Genomic DNA, 15178 nt, shown 5'->3' with positions numbered 1-15178 from the left:
CCTGAAGGGACGCCATTGTCTTAGTCATTCCCGGAAACCCCAGAACAGTTCCAAGAGCATAATAGGTGTTTGATAAATGTTTGAGGGGAGGAAAAAGTAGAAGAAAAAAAGATGAATTGTGCAAAGATGATAAGATATGGCTTCCATCCAAGAAAACTTCACAGTCTAGTGGGGGAAGTTGGCTCACATACAACTCAATATAATACATGTCATGTTGTGATACATGCTGTACTTATAAAGAAGACCAGAGTCAGAAGGGCGTGGTTCAGAGGGAAGGGGTAAGACTTCCGGAGGAAGAATAAAGTCGTGGAGGGAGAATTCTGGCCTGCTGGCACAGGGAATGTTCACAGCTCCAAAAGCCATTAGAATATAGTCGGGTGAGAGAGGAAGAAGATAAGGTAGTTTCTACATAGAAGAAAGACATTTAATTATGGTTTTGATGGGGCAACAGAGCTTTCAACCCAAAAATTGTCTTTTCACTTTTTCCCCCTCCTATTTCCAGCATCGCTCTGACCAGGTTTCTTTATGTAAAATTGAGATCAGCACCGTAAAAGTGGCACTTTCCGATACTGTGGGTTAGGCAGTCTTCACGGACGTGCTCTGAGAGGGGAGGGCTGGGCTTACCTGCACTCTGGCTTCAGTGAGGTTCACCCGGCGGGCAAGGTCTTCTCGCACAAAAGCATCGGGGTAGTGGGTCCGCTCAAAGACGCGCTCCAGAGCCTGCAGCTGGCTGCTGTTGAAGGTGGTCCGGTTCCTCCGCTGCTTTCTCTTTTTCTTTTCCTCTGAGTTCAGCTGATCATCTGGAATGGAAGACATTGATGATAAGAAGCGAAAGTCATGTTGAGGAGGAATGGGGTCCCCCCTTTATACTTCCTCTCTGTGTCTTTACAGTGAGATATTGTTTCCTTTGCTCACTGCTTTACCAGGGTGCTAGAGCCAAATGCCACCCATAGGTGCTCATTAACGTCCTGTGCCCAGAACCCCAGCCGGTCTGATGCTTGGTTGCTGCTTTGAAATCTGAGACCAGACCTGAGCTGTCACAGGGATACTTCTTGCATGTTCCGTGAAGCCTGTTTGTCAAAGAGGCTATAGGAAAACTTTACTATTGTCCATGTTCTCTAGACTTCTCTAGAGCTGGGGGAGGAAGAGTAGATGGCTTTGGACCTTATTTATATTAGACAATATTGTGTTCATTCAGATAGTTTCACAACCAAGGAGACCAGCTATCCCCTTGTTCTCTCTCCTCAACATACCCACCTAATCACACATGCAGTAAACTGATTAAGAGGTTTCTGTTTTACCGTATGTTCTCCTAGAAACAGCCAGTGATTCCTAATTGCATTTGCTCAAGGCTCCGTGTCGTGGCTAAGGCCTCAGCCTAGAGCAGAACTAATGCTCACAGCACCGTCCACCTAAGCTGACAGGGGCCCGGGACTTGCCCTGTCACCCTGTGATAACTTAAGAACAGGGAACAGCACGAAAAGATCTCTTACAGTTTCACCCCCAAATTGAGGTCTAGGGTCTGAAGACCTTACGGTCCTTTGGAGAAACATGACCCCAAGTTTTCACTGTCCAATTCCCTCCTTGGTTTCCTCTGAGTTCCCCCAAAAGTATACTAGCAAGCTGATCACCCAGCCGTCTACAGTAGGCAGAGAGTCGTGTGCTCCTGTCTTGCCGCCACTGCTCAGCCCAGGAATGATGGATGTGTGTACTGAGTGGAAAACCAGCTGTGCTAACACCCCATCGAGCCGTCACCCGAGGCCCACGCCACTGCCAAATCTGTGTAGCAGAGACCTACAGCATGAGCTGCTGAGGCCGAAGTCCCATGCCTGGCCTGATGAACTGGACATCCACATCCAAAAGCTCTCTGTCCTCAAAGAGATTGGCCCAAAGAGAATTATGAGGGTAAGAGAGGATGGAGAGAGAGGAGAGCTTGGCTACTTGCTTCACATTCCACAGGAAGGAGCTCTTAACTATTTTTCCAACATGTAAAGTCTCCTGATCTTCTCTGACCGTATGTATACAACACACTCAAGAAGACTACTAGCTCCAATTATCATGTCCTAATGACACCTACCTGAGCTCTAATATTATCCTTATTACAAATCTAGGAATGTTCTAGATGTGGGTGCACATTCAAAGTGTAGCTCAAATCCAGGAGCTCCTCGCCCAGGTCTCTCAGTGCCTAACAACTGAGGCTTCTAAGTCCTTCTAATCAGAGATCTCTTCCTCATGCAGGCTGCCTTGTCAGCAATGCCCTTGGAACTTAGAAGAGAGAAGGCACATTTCTTAAAGTATCTAGATATAGCTTGTTGAGTTTGTTTTCAGGGGAAATGGCAGACTTTTCTTGTCTTTACACACTGTTCTGTAGAAAAAACAACCACCTGTATGATCTCAACCACTTTCTTCGGGGTAGGAAGCCCTGGTAGTCATTCTCTTGACTTCATGGTTGGTCAGGTCCACCACCTCTCTGGTATTGTTTTTTTTTAAAAAAATACATTTTTATTGACTTTAGAGAGGAAGTGAGAGTGATAGAAACATCAATGATGAGAGAATCATTGATTGGCTGCCTCCTGCACACCCCCTACTGGGGATCAAGCCTGCAACCTGAGCATGTGCCCTGACTGGGAATCAAACCCATGACCTCTTGGTTCATAGATTGATACTCAACCACTGAGCCACACTGGCTGGGCGTCTGGTATTGTTGAACCTTGACCAGGAGCTCTGCTTCCAAGTCACCACTGTGACACTCAATAGCAGATCGGTGGCATCTTGAGAATGGAACCAATTTAAGGGTCATGATTTCTGGGATCTCTCAAGGTCTGGAATACTCTAACCAACATCCCAGTTATACCACTGTTTAGTTATGAGCAAAATTCATTTACGACAATGTCAACACTAGAATGCAAGCACCTAGGATCAAACACCTGTGAGCAGTTAATTGCATTGCATTTGTATTCTTCTTCCTATTTGCATATTTTGTGTCATTCCTAGTGTTCCCATTCTCTTTCCCAAATTTCTTTGTCTAAAGTTCTATATGTCCTATACTTCAGGTCTTTCTGGGTCATCCAGGCCTTTATGACAACACCACAACCTGCATTTTATGTTCCCATGAAACAGAAGCCTTCAAAAAATCCTCAGCCTCCATACCTACCCCAGACTGAGACCAGCCAGACCAGAGGCTATTTTTTTTAATCATATAGAGGAAATCCTTTATTAAGCCAATGACATGATTTGTTTTCTTCCCTCAGAAAAAAAATGCTTCTCCTATATAACCACAAAGTCTCAACCCTTTGTGCTGTTGTGTAAGCTTGTTTCTTCTTGGACTGCCAAACTGTGATCGCTAACAAGAGTATTTTATGTTTTGTTCTTAGTTCTACAATCTACTACAGAATCCTTGGTAGTTCTTTGTCATCTTCCACTGTTCACTCAAATCCCACTGACTGTCCGCCATCAACCACCAGCAGCTCCCCTGGCGTGGGAGCCAGGGAAATGGAGAATTAGAGTTTCTGACAGAGAGTAAATAGCTATGATGACCTGAGACCATTCCAGCAAAAGTTTCCCAGCGAACATTCTTGTTGTTTTTAACAAATGAAAACACCAGTCCAGATCATGTCGAAGGTGAGAAAAGACACACGAATGACAGGGGTCCAGGGAGTCTGGGTCTGGCCAATGTCCTTCGAAGTGCGTGGATAATAGAAAGAGACAGTGAGGGGGCAACAGGGACTGCTTGAGCGGCAGCCCTTGGCTCGTCTGTCTTTGCTCACGAATCACCAAGTGCGAGCCCTCATTTTCCCCCATGTACACGCAAGCACAGGGTCCAGCACAGTCTCGGCAGCAGTGTGAGAGGAAATGTAAACACTGTAGAGGTTTAAGAATAAGGGCATTGGCTCAGCTGGTGTGGCTCACTGGTTGAGTGTCCACCCAGCAACCAGGTCACTGGTTTGATTCCTGGTTATCAGGGCACATGCCTGGGTTGCCAGCTCAATCTCCAGTAGGGGGCGTGCAGGAGGTAGCCAATCGATGAGGTCCTCTTTCATCAATGTTTCTGTCTATCTCTCTCCCTTCCCCTCTCTCTAAAAATCAATAAAAGCATATTTTAAAAAAAGAAAAGAAAGAATGGGAGCATTGGAAGGACCTGCAATAAGCTCATCAGATTCTAGACTGAACATAAGAGAGAGAAAGCAATGTGTTTTTATCATTGCTGGAAGATCATCTTGCTTGTGAAAACAGCTACAGTGAAGGTTGATTTTGAAATATGTATTCAAGGATATTGACATCTAATCAGGAAGCATCTCATTCCTTGGAATTTGGAAGTGAGTAGAATTCACTGAGCTGCAGAATGAACAAAGGGGACATGGATGCATATTTACCAAAATCATAATGCTTCAAAAAGGTGTTTACAGGTTTTATGGATGATTATGTATATTATGGATGACAACTAGTTGCAAGCATGAAGTTATCAACAAGCTTTCAAATAAAAACAAGCCAAAATGACCTCATTAACTAGGTGCAATCATAAAATATTAGCACTAAATGAAAACGGAGAAATAGTCTAATTCAGCCCTATTATTTGATAGATGAGGTGAATAACACCTAGAAGAATAATGTGACTTGCCCCAAATAAGAATGCCAGCTGTGGCTAAGCCAGGACTCCTAATGCTACTCCATTCTCCAGAGCGGATGACAAGTGCATGCTGTGCATGAGAGGAGCATGGGAAGGTTAGGGATGTAAATAAAAAAAACCACTATTCTGGGAAAATTTTATGGGGAAGACAAGTTCTCAATCATCTATGATAATAAAAGCGTAATATGCTAATTAGAACAGACAGCTGAACAACCTTCCGAATGACCTTCCGGATGACCTTCCGGATGAAGCCAGGGCTGTGAGGGCCAAGCCCCTTGCAGGAATTTCATGCATTGGGCCTCTAGTAGTTATATAAAGAGGGTCTAAGAAAGAGGGTCCATGTGCATCACATGATGTCATTCTGATCAGAATAGCCATTAAAAAATGCAACCATTCTCTTTCTTCCCCCCTTGAAAACATAAGAGGAAGAAGAAAAAGGCAAAGATAAAAATGATGAACAACAAATACATATCTATCAACAAGTGAATCTAAAAAAATCAAGTGAATAAAAAATCTGATGAACAGAGTAAACTGGTGAATATAATAGAATCAGGGGCATAGAAAGGGAGTGGACTGACAATTCTCGGGGGGGAAGGGGGTGTGGGGGGTGTGGGAAGAGACTGGACAAAAATCGTACACCTATGGATGAGGACAGTGGAGGGGGCGGGTAAGGGCAGAGGGTGAGGTGGGAACTGGGTGGAGGGGAGCTATGGGCGGGGGGAGAGAAACAACTGTAATAATCTGAACAATAAATAAAGATTTATTAAAAATTTTTTTTTGAAAGCTAAAAAAAAAAATAAGAAAACATAGGACACATCCGTAATACTTTCAACAACAAAGATACACTTAAAAAAAAATAAAAGCCCTGACCCAAATAAAAAATAAAAAAAGCTAAAAAATGCAACCATTCTCATCTAGAATAGCTACTTTGATCCAGATGTTCTTGAATTTTCCTTTTCAGTGGCCTCCGTAGGTCCTTGCTTCATCAATTAAATATGTGCAAGGTTATTTCATCACAGTAGTACGCCCCATCTTCTCCACACACCCACATTTGCACTTTTTTTCACTTTAGGACCCAGTTCAAAATCTCTTTGCTATAACACATCTTAATTCTTACCTCCTCTATAAAACTTCACTGATAAGTCCATTCTCTAAATTCATATATATATATATATATATGAGTATAGAATCAAATACTTGGTTAAAATAATGGTTCAGTTCTTTGTAAATGTTTTGTCACCTCAGGTATTCCTATAGAAAAGAAATAGGGCGTCTAGCTAAGTTAAATGACAATAAAATGTGAAGGAGTTATGACAGTATTGTGGTATAGAAGCCGTTCCAGAAAATTGGAATCTTGATGATTCATCTGAATGATTTCTGAATTCCAGTTATTCTTTTTAAACAATGCATAGCAAATAATTGGGCTAACATGATCTTTTCTCTGTGGATAATTGTACCTGGGGGGTGGGAGACACCTCTTACCATGTTTCTTTTTCAAATAGGTTAGTCATCCGATCTAGAGATGGGTGAAATTGTGGTGGTTCGGATCCCTTTGCAAATGCAGGAATTGGCCCTTCATTTTTATTCCTCGATAGAAAAGCAGTCCTCAGTCAAGGATGGATTGAAGCAAATAGGAACACACATAGAAAGAGTTACTTTTCAGAGGGTCGGGATGTTAGCATATGTGCCAAGCACTTCTCCAGGAAAGAAGCCCCAGGTCCCAGGGAGGATGCCCCTGGTGCACTCGATCACAAGTTCAAGGGAGCACTAGCTCTGACCTTGGTTCTAGCATGAAATTCACTCTGGACTCCACATGGGGCTGCCAGAGTCAGTGGAGAAGGCGGTGGGAAGTGCCATCCTCAGGACGGAGGACCAGGCAGCAGGCCATGATTCCCTCCTCACAAAGGCCTTGCTCTCACCACCGGGCTTGGGTTAACTCCCCGAGACCCTGACCCTCTTCTGCTCTCTGTTGTGTGGGAGGAGCCTTGGAGGGTCCAAATTGGGATGCCAAGTGTAATTTCAAGGTACAGCAAAAACATATTTTAAGATTAAAATCCGAAGAGAAATGTGTTGTGTGTGCCCAAGTCCCGTCAATTTGGGAAGCATTCTGATGCAAGAAGGTAAAATGCCAGCTTCAGTAGCAGAAACCAACGGCCACATCAAAGCCCGTCTCCTGCCTTTTGGTTGAAAACATGACAGGCGAGCGGATCTAAAGAGCAGCCCGCTGATCATTTTATGGGCATGGAAGAATGTTTTCAAAGGACCTACATTGCACAACAACTACTTACTTTAATGGGATTTGTGTGGTTCAGGCCCTGTAACCTTAAGAAAATTGAAGGGAGGAATAATTGCAAAAGCCACTAAGAACGGTTTTAGCTTTTATTGCAAGCCCTATGAGAAGCCGCGCGATAGAGCTGCGGCATCCACTTGCGTTTCTTTGGTTACACTGAGTTCCAGTTGCAGTTAGGACAGCATCCTTTTAATATGGGCCCCGGTAAGTGGCACATGGGTCGCCCAACGGGGCTGACTGCTGCATTGTAGACCAAGGTTAGTGCATCACAATGACCAAAGCCAACATGAGCAGCACATCCGTGCCTTCTCAACAGCACCATCTACCCATGAGTCCTAGCATCTGTCAAAGGGGGCCAGGCCTCTGCCTATACAGATGCCTAGCTGTGGGACTGTTGTCACCCCAGGATATATTATCACCTCCCCAGACCCTGAATGTTACCTGGTAGTCTTTGATACGCATTTTTTTTCTTCTTACTGTCAACTTGGCCTAGACATGGTTTATTTTTAGTCAAGTATTGGTCCTAAAGCTTATAAAATAGCATTAAAACACCTTAAATGTAATTTGGGTAACATATTTTCTTTGGAGAATAGCATGCTCTAAAAGTGTAAAATAACAGTATTTTAAATGGTTTTGACCAAAAAGGTAAGTCAGTGGCTCCGGCTAACGATGTAGGTACAGCTCACCGTTGAGCTCTCTCAGTATAGCCCACCTTCCTCTAAAACAGATAACACTGGAGAATGTGAGAGATAGCATATTGCAATTGGTACTGTGTTTGACTTCTTCACCTCACATTTCCTCCCACCTCTCTAGGACCAATAAGTTCCACAGAACCAAAATGTTAACACAGTTCATACCACATTTTCCACTTTAACTCTCTTAAGACATTTTTCTGAAAGGATTCAGAAACCTCCAGGACACCCAACCACATAAAACAAGCCTTTCCTGCAATCTTCTATTGGAGCCCTAACTTCCTTCTGGGGCTACATTGATCATTTCCCTCGTGCTGGCTTGTTCCATATGACTCTGAATCTATTTTAGACTGAGAGTACAAAGTTGATGTTTGTATTTAATCAAAGCTCTTAGCAATGCTCAGTAAATATAAATGAATAATCAGATATAAAATATTCATATATTGAGATTATTATTATAGGAGTTGAGCTACTGAACAGAATACCTTCCCTTTTTGATAATAACCAAATTCTGGCTTTAGACATGTAACCTTCTCCCAATTTCTCAATAGATGAATCACTTATTGACTCACTTTTCAATTCCTTTCTGGAGGTAAAAAAAAAAAAAAAAAAGTGAAAAATGAGAATGTTCTAATCAGACTCAACTAAACCGTAATTGGGGGAGGCGCAGTGGAAAGTTAACCGGTTTGGAAATCAGAAAACCTGTGTTTTCCTATAGGCCCTGCTACTTACTAGCTGTGTGGTCTTGGGTAAGATACTTCACTTCTCTGAGCCTCCGTTTTTGAAACAATAAAATGGAACTAGGGTCATTTGCAACTTCGATGAACACATAGCGGGCAGATAGTCTGACTCGTCATAGGCATTTGGTCAGATGTGCTGCAATTTCCCCTTGGACAGGGACTCGTCAACGTCCATCGCTCCTTGTCTTTCTGTTGCCTCTGCTGGTGTTTAACTATTCACTGAGCTTTCTATCACAGCATAACTGGGGAGAGAGTACAACAACCTTTCAAATATGTTGAGATGACAGATTGGATGGAGAGCATAATTGATATCTAGGGAGTTTGAACAATGAAAAAAAGCTTTAAAAATCAAGAACTGAAACATGGAAAATTGCACATGGAAATTATGCCTAGAAGTTTGTCTAAAAAGCCCCATTTGGGACACTTCTGCTGCTAGTCAATTCCTGGCTTTCTGACAAGCCAATTTTTTCTTTCTCAATTTAGGTTTTGAAAAGAAACATTCAGAAAGCATGCAGATTCTAGCACTCAAAAACAGGTAAGCAATTGGTGCCTTTAACAAGTAACCTCATGAGAAATAAGGTTTTTTTTAAAAAAAAAGGCAGGAAAGAGAAAGAAGGCCAAGGGCTAAAACCAGGCCATGAAAATTCAATGGTTTCCCTGCCTATTTGCGTTGGGTTGACTAATTTGGTGGCCACATGTCTGAAAACACAAAAGTTGGGTCATATTACTCAATATTTGCTCAGTGAGGGGGTTTTTCTAAATGTCGGAGTGCTTTGATAAATTCTAACAGGATACAAAGAAACCCAGGAAGGCAAAGTTCTGGGAAAAAGAGTGCCTTCTGACCGAGATTTTAAAACCTCTCTAAACTTGTTGTATTCCAGGTGTGTGGTCCCCTGGCAAGTGCCTGGGGTTTGACTAAGATTACAAACAGAGCTCTAGATGAGCCCTGTGCTGCTGCCTTCTTCTGGTAGCGGTTTCCCTTTGTAGTGAGGCTGTTGTCATTTCCTACAAGACATAACATCAATCTTGACATCAGCGGTAGAGATTGGTGTCTTCATGGGAGGTGACCACCCTAAGCCATTTTGTTTTAATGATTCATTTTTAAGTAATAAATGTTAATGTTCTAAAGACAAATCTGATAAAGAACAGATTTTTTAAACAAAAAAACAAAACTGAAAGCAGATAGCAGCAAAGGAGATGTGCGTAATGAATGAGTAAGCTCAGCTTTGGAAGGCCAGTGGTGACAGAACAGGACTCTCTTACTTGCCTATAAGGACAAGTATGAGGCATTTGAACACTTGAGAATAGAAGCATGACTTGTGCTTCCTTGTATGTCTTCATCTCAACATAAAAGGACAAGATGCCTATAGCAGAGAAAGCCACAGGGAACAGAGAGTTAGCTTTTCATCACAGGAAGAGGTGGAGCCAAGGGAAATTCTGTATGGAGTAGATGAGGAGGGCTGGAGAGGAAATTAAAGCCCCTTCAATCTTCTACACCAAACTAATGAGGACAGAAAAGTGCTAAAATGATCAGTGTAAGAAGCTTGGTAATTTGTAAATAATGTTTAAGTGACAGGAAATTGAAATCCTCTTTCAAGAATAAGAAAAGCCAAAGCGTCAACTGTGGTTGAAAGCCGGACATTTTTTTTTGAGGAATATATCACCCTGTAACATCTCTGAGTTTCAACTTCTGGTCTGTCAAATGGTTTGCTTTAAGAGAGAAAAGAGCCCTGATCAGTTTGGCTCAGTGGATAGAGCGTCGGCCTGGGGACTGAAGGGTCCTGGGTTCGATTCCAGTCAAGGGCATATACCTTGGTTGTCGGCACATCCCCAGTAGGGGGTGTGCAAAAGACAGCTGATCAATGTTTCTCTCTCATCAATGTTTCTAACTCTCTATCCCTCTCCCTTCCTCTCTGTAAAAAATCAATAAAATATATTTTTTTAAGAAAAGAGAGAAAAGACACATGGTTTTAAAAGTGTAATGACGGGGTATAAGCATTTTCGTAAGTTTTGCTCTAAATTCTATTGTGAAACAAATGTGGAAAGAAGTTTGGATTGGCAGTCAGGAGGCTCAGGTTCTCATTCAGAAGGATCATGGACCAAATCTGCAATGTTAGGCCACAGTGGTCTCACAGGCAAAAATTATAGGTTGGGCTAGGGCACTAAGATCTCTTTCAAATCCAGCATCTGGGTTTTTAGGATTGTTTTTATGTTTTCAGCAGAGAACTTTCAATAATTATTTGTTTAACAAAATGACTGAATCATGCCCTTCTGTTGCTATGTTTTTGGTTTTGCTTTGTTTTGGTTTTGTCTTTGTTCTAGAAGACCTTTGGCTAGAAAATATATCAGATGAGAACTGTACTCTAATTATCCATGCCTGGAGAAAGCTTAAGTGACTGACCTATTCCTCCATGCCCCAGAGCACTCTGCACAGATAAGTCTCCAAATTGAAATTAATATGAATCTTTATTTTAAATTAGTTTACCTAAAAGCACAATTGAGAGCAGGAGGAAACCAGAGAGGTTTCTAAGAGACAGATTTCCAAGAGAAAAGTTATTCTAACCTTTAAATTGACTAAGTAGAAATAGAAATATCTGCTCTTTCTTTGCTTTCTTCTACCAGCCTTGATCTTCTTTTACTTTGACTCTTTTTGCCAAACAACACATTGTAGTCCTCACCCTATCCACTGACTCATTATATTGATGGCTCCTTCTCCTGCCCCAACTCTCAGTTTACTGATCAGCTCTTCACAGGCACCTTCTCTGATCAACAACCAAAAGTATCCTTTCCCTCATTATTCTCCTTCCAGCAGCAGAACCATCTGCTTTGTAACACATGTAAATTGGTAATTATTGATATTGTCTCACACTACAATATGCATTTCATGAGGGCAGGAGCCTTTTCTGACTTGTTAACGGCAGTATCCAGCATCTAACATTAGTGCCTGGCCGCCTTAAGGTACCTTTCTGTGAATGGCAAAATAGACATGTTAACTGTGCTTGGTGAAAATGCCTATTGCCCACACCCTGCTCAATTCATGCTCAACCAAACCCGGCAGTCCTTTCAGGGATGCATTCCTGTAAATAAATTCTTGGCACACAAGTGTCCCTGTTATAAAGATCAACTGCATTCTCTCTTTAAAAGTTCAACTGCATTCTCTCTCCGTCAAAGTTGCAGAAGCATGTGTTACCCAGGTCTTTCATGCACCTTCCTTGTGCATGATTTTGCATCAGTAATTATCTCCCCAATGAAAAGGTAAGCCTGAGGGCAGGTGAGCAAAGTATGTGGAAGAGAACCCCATTCATCTTAGTAGCACTCAGTACATCCTTGACTTGGATAATGATGACACATTTGGAATTACTGACCATGTAGAGGTGACCTAGTATAGTTATTTCTGTTCCAAAAAAAATATATGTTTAGCTTTAGGTTGTATCCTCTTCTATTAGTCATTTCAAATCACTGTGTCTTCTATCCCCTTTTACCAGCAAAGAAGCATGGGTAAAAATGCCTGGCTAATTCTTTCTCCAACATACAGGAACATTACTGCCTGTCAACCACACCTAAACCTAATTATATGGTGATTTCCTCTCCAGGGATATATGACTGTTTAGTAAGGAAGATGATGCACTAAAATCACATGAGAAAAAAAGTTTTTGGGCAAAACACCCCAAAATCCATGTGGAATAATCTTATTCCACTGAATCATGTCCCCTGTTGCTGAACAGCCCTAAAGACCTCCTTGTTAGGCGATTCTGTCTGCTGGGAGTGGAAACCTATGAGTAATCTATGTGTCACTGTGACTCATGTCATGACCACCACTTCCAACTCCCCATCATCTGCAAGCTGGCACGAAGAATTCATACTGCTCAACTCATAACAGGAAGAAGTCAGGATGGAGGAAAAGTTTGGTTTACTGTTCTAGTTAAATCTTCATTAAAAAGAAGATTTAATTAGAAAAGTTAACCAAAGCTAAGAACAATGACTTTTTAGTCACCACCTAAATCATTCTTTTCCTTGGCATCTGTTTCTATCATGCCTTCAATGTCAGTACAGGTGTTCTTGCATCTTTGCTCAGGTGTCCACTACTTTAAAATTTTTCCAACTTTTAAAATTACTTTCAAAAAAGGACTTTGATGATAGCATGTCAAAGCAGGAGGAAGAACAAACTGGGACAAGCTAGTGTGTAATTCCACTATCCAACCACTCCCCAACCATCAATAGGACTTTCATTTGCCAGCCGTCTTCTCATTTCTTCTCTGTTCCTCTGTAACTCCAATTAAAATGGCACAACATTTGATGGCATGGTTAACCTACTGGAAGTCAGCACCTTTAAAACAAAGTATCTTAGGAATACTCAGTGGGGGTCGAATGACCCTTTCACAGGGGTCGCCTAAGACCATCGGAAAACACACATATAATTACATATTGTTAATCACTATGCTTTAATTATGTTCAACTTGTAACAATGAAATTGAGTGTCACCACAACATGAGGAACTGTATTAAAGGGTCGCGGCATTAGGAAGGTTGAGAACCACTGCTCTAGAAGATTTTACAAACACAGAGACTCATAAGAATCATCTATGGATTAGGTATATAGATAGAAGAAGATATTTTAGATATCAAATTTTATAATAACAATGTTGCCATAAGTTGGTTAAAGTGTGTGTAATGGTAACTGATTTGGACAAAAGTGGGGGCATAGTAAGCTGCAGTTTAAAAAATTTTATTTCACCAAAGAGGGAGTTACCTAGAAGGAAAGCTGCCCCCTTGTAACTATTCAGATGTATTTCAAAGACCCTTACTGGGGTCCTTCACTTTGTTCCATGTGGTTATTTCCATACTAGGATTTTCTAGGGGTAGCAGTCAAACCACCCTTTATAGCATTATTAAACATCTTTCTCTACTACAGATCTATTAGTTTGGGGTAAATCTTCTTGGCTAGAGAATTATTATGATTTTATTTCCTGGAGACGTCCAGGTTTAGCACCATTTCCAGCTCTTCTCAAAGCCAACAGGGCACTAGCTTTGGTGGCCACAGAGCCTGGGTGCTCACCAACTGATATGATGTCAGTATGGTTTACGTCTTGACTTGAGAAAACGCATTTTTTATATCAAAGTTTATTTCTAATTAGTCATAGGCCACAGATCAGATTTACATAATAGTGATTTTATGCCCTTTCCTATGTTTTCAGCAATCCAGTGTTTATAAACCAGTGGATTAGAAGTCAGACAGCCTGGATTCTCACTCTGGCCCTAAAAAGTCATGTGATTTTTTTTTCTTTCCCAGTCATGTGATTTTAAGAATATAACTTTGCCAGTCTGGGTTTCTATTTTCTATGGCTGTCAAATTGGGCATGGTATTAAACTGTTTTTAGTATCTCTTTCTGATTTTCAATTATAAATTCCTCTTCAAATACTTACCAATTAATAAATCTGTGCACTCTAAGAGGGATATAGTAAAAAATATAATAATCTATTTACTAATTATCTCTGATTTTGGAATATATGAATTTAACAGTGGAGTAACTAGCTATTATATAATTTCATGGATGCACATTTCTGCAGTCAAATCTGCAGTTTTCTTGATGTTTTAAATAACATTACTGATGGTCTTTGTGGATATCAGGATTATGTCAACATTGCATGGATGCTTATATTCTTTGAGATATTTTTAAAGAAAATGTTCAGATTTAGCAGGTTCAGATTTCAAACAATGGAGAAGAGAGCAAAGATGAAAAACTGTTTTATAGTACCCTGGAATTTTAAAATAATCCACCGTTTAAACATGGGGGACATATTTCTCCTGAAATGTCTGTGTGCATGTGTGTGTGGGTGGGTGCGGATGTGTGTCTCTGTGGTGTACGCATAACTCAGCTCAGAGAATCCTGGGTTGAACTGTAACAATGCTATAAACATGAGAACCAGAAGCAGACCCGGCTGCCCACAGTGGAAAAGACCAACCTGTGGCATTGGGAAACATTTCACTTGTTTGGGCTTTCTGTGTAGCCCACTAAAAGAGCTAGGACATATCATCGTTACCTAGTCTCATGCCAACTCTATCTGGTAACTCACTTTGACATATCAGTTTATAGGCAGGAACTCCCAGTCAAAAACCCATGTGATATCAGTGCCAGTTGGCCTCAGCTGTAAACAACAAAAAAAAGAGAAGCATTTAAAAAAGATATTTCAGATGTTTAAAATTTAAATAAACTAAGGCAGAAAGTGTAATGTTCCAAGGGAAGCCAATTCCCAAGGTGGTGTTGGTTGGTTCAAACAAGTACTATATCAGTGGGGTCTTAAATTGCAGCATAATGCAGACATGGAGGAGGAAAAGTGGCAAAGAAAAAAAAAAGAAGCAGGACGTTAAAGATGAATCACTAAGAATGATCTTCTTTTAAACTCTGAGAGTTCATACATCCCACTAGGACCCAAGTAATATGTGAGACTTTGGAACCATTGCAGTATATGTTTCAAAGTCCAGGGCAAAGCCACTTGGTAAGTTTTATGACTCCCTCTACAAAAGCAGCTTCTTGTCGGAGCTGGAAAAATAATGTTACCGAGGATCCAGTAACAACAGAATCTAGGCCTGTTTGTTAGATTCCAAGTTGCTGCCTCCTGCAAAAGGAGAGCATCCAGAAAAACAATTTATTTCCCAGTGCAAGAGAGAACATCTAGTATTAAGGATTAGGAAAAGTTTGGTGTATATCTACTAGACACAGGCTGCAGATCTGTTGGGGCAAATCTGTCTGCCATTTGTTTCAACAAAGACATCACGAAGGTGAGTTTCTCCAAGATCATTCCTTATGGGGGCTCAGGACAGGAGACAG

The 15178-nt window shown here is 41.3% G+C and overlaps 1 protein-coding gene across 2 annotated transcripts in view; it reads right to left on the bottom strand.

Moving 5' to 3' along the window:
• PRRX1 (paired related homeobox 1) overlaps nucleotides 1-15178 on the bottom strand; it is a 66666-nt gene that overhangs the window by 12121 nt on the left and 39367 nt on the right. For both annotated transcript variants that reach the window (XM_081111895.1, XM_081111894.1), the window contains exon 2: nucleotides 625-800. In XM_081111895.1, the coding sequence (XP_080968021.1) occupies nucleotides 625-800 (176 nt within the window). The remainder of the gene's footprint in view (nucleotides 1-624; nucleotides 801-15178) is intronic.

Source organism: Myotis nattereri (assembly GCF_964212035.1).
Source record: "Myotis nattereri genome assembly, chromosome: 18".
NCBI classification, from domain to species: Eukaryota; Metazoa; Chordata; class Mammalia; order Chiroptera; family Vespertilionidae; genus Myotis; species Myotis nattereri.
This window is presented reverse-complemented; position numbering and strand designations above follow the sequence as displayed.